This window comes from Mesitornis unicolor, unplaced genomic scaffold, assembly GCF_000695765.1.
Source record: "Mesitornis unicolor isolate BGI_N332 unplaced genomic scaffold, ASM69576v1 scaffold13620, whole genome shotgun sequence".
Lineage (NCBI taxonomy): Eukaryota > Metazoa > Chordata > Aves > Mesitornithiformes > Mesitornithidae > Mesitornis > Mesitornis unicolor.
The window spans coordinates 1-1,263 of NW_010160345.1; the positions used below are offsets into that span (position 1 = coordinate 1).

The following is a 1,263-nucleotide window of genomic DNA, read 5'->3' on the forward strand; positions in this document are numbered from 1 at the left end:
GGAGTCACTGCGGCGGCCGGCCTCGAAGGAGAAGATGTTCTGCAGGGCCAAAGAGCAGGGTGAGGGCTGGCACACACCCTGGGCAGATAGCAGTCCCGTGAGGGGCAGGTACGCACCTGATCCTGGCCAAACTTGCGGAGGAAGAGGTAGGGCCAGGTGAGCAGGGGCTGGCGGGACTGCGGGTCCTTCAGCGTCAGGCTCTGGGAAAGGGCCGAGAGCAGGTAGTGCCCGTGCAGACCACAGCGGTCAGCTGCGTCCGTCTGGACCACCAGCACTGGGAATTCAGTCACTACAGGAACAGAGCAAGGTGAGAGTCAGCACTACAGCACCAAGCTGGAGCCCATCCCAGCCCCATCCACGGTCCCTGCACGTACAGTCCTGCCAGGAGGAGTAAAGGGAGTTCTCCTCCATGGGGACAGCCAGGCTGGGCTGAGTCCTGGCACTGCTCTGCGCTGTCTCCTTTGTACCCTGAAACAGAGGGATGTGAGTGCAGCCCCTGGACCAGGGGAGCACAAGCCCCCCTGCCTGCCCGTGCACCCCAGAGCCCCATGGCTCACCCGAGCACAAGGGGTCCCAGCTGTGCTGGACCCTGCACTACCTGGAAGGCCAGCTGGCAGAGCTGGGCGATCCACTCATCCCGCTGCTCGGCTGCCAGCACGTAGCTCTTCTCCATGGTGGTGAGGTAAAAGGCAGCGGTGGCTTTGGGGCAGCTTTCGGTGCCTGCTGGGCCCACGGAGACGCAGTCTGAGAGGCGGATCACCCGGCGACCAGATCGCCGCAGAGAGGACTTCTCCAGCACCGTGCCATCATCCCGCACGTCGAACTTCTCCATGCGGGCAACACCAAAGGGGCTGGCGGCGAAGAGCTGGGCTCGCATCTTCCTCCAGGACCTCTGGGGCAGGGGAAGCGCACGGGCAGGGGAGAAAACCAGGTCAGCAAAGAGCTGCCTGCTGTGTCCTCACAGCACTGCCCATGCTCAGGAAGAGCTGTGTGGGGAAGGAGGGGGCACAGGGGGTCCTGCCCTTCACCCACTGGGCACTGCAAAAGGGCACAGAACCAGGGCCAGTGCAGAGCCCATGGGCTGCAGAGTATGGCAGTCCCAAAGCTGGGTTGAGCACGGGGCCTCGCCCCAGGCGAGCTCAGCACGGCTTGCTGGGTGAGTCACGCTCGCTCCCAGCTCGCCGAGCACCAGGTCCTGCTCTTCGTTCCCCACTGCAAGTGGCGGCCTGCCCCCGCCGCCGCGCGCCCGACCGGTCTCAAGAC

At 64.9% G+C, this 1,263-nt stretch overlaps 1 protein-coding gene across 1 annotated transcript in view; it reads right to left on the minus strand.

Moving 5' to 3' along the window:
* Window positions 1-6: 6 nt before the first annotated feature.
* The window catches only part of DOK3 (docking protein 3), a gene marked incomplete at its 3' end in the record, with an annotated part of 2,476 nt that continues 1,219 nt past the window's right edge, over window positions 7-1,263 (minus strand). The window contains exons 2-5 of the mRNA XM_010189733.1: window positions 599-892; window positions 375-468; window positions 117-289; window positions 7-39 (exon numbers count right to left, since the gene is read on the minus strand). Coding sequence (XP_010188035.1) covers window positions 7-39; window positions 117-289; window positions 375-468; window positions 599-892 — 594 coding nt within the window. The remainder of the gene's footprint in view (window positions 40-116; window positions 290-374; window positions 469-598; window positions 893-1,263) is intronic.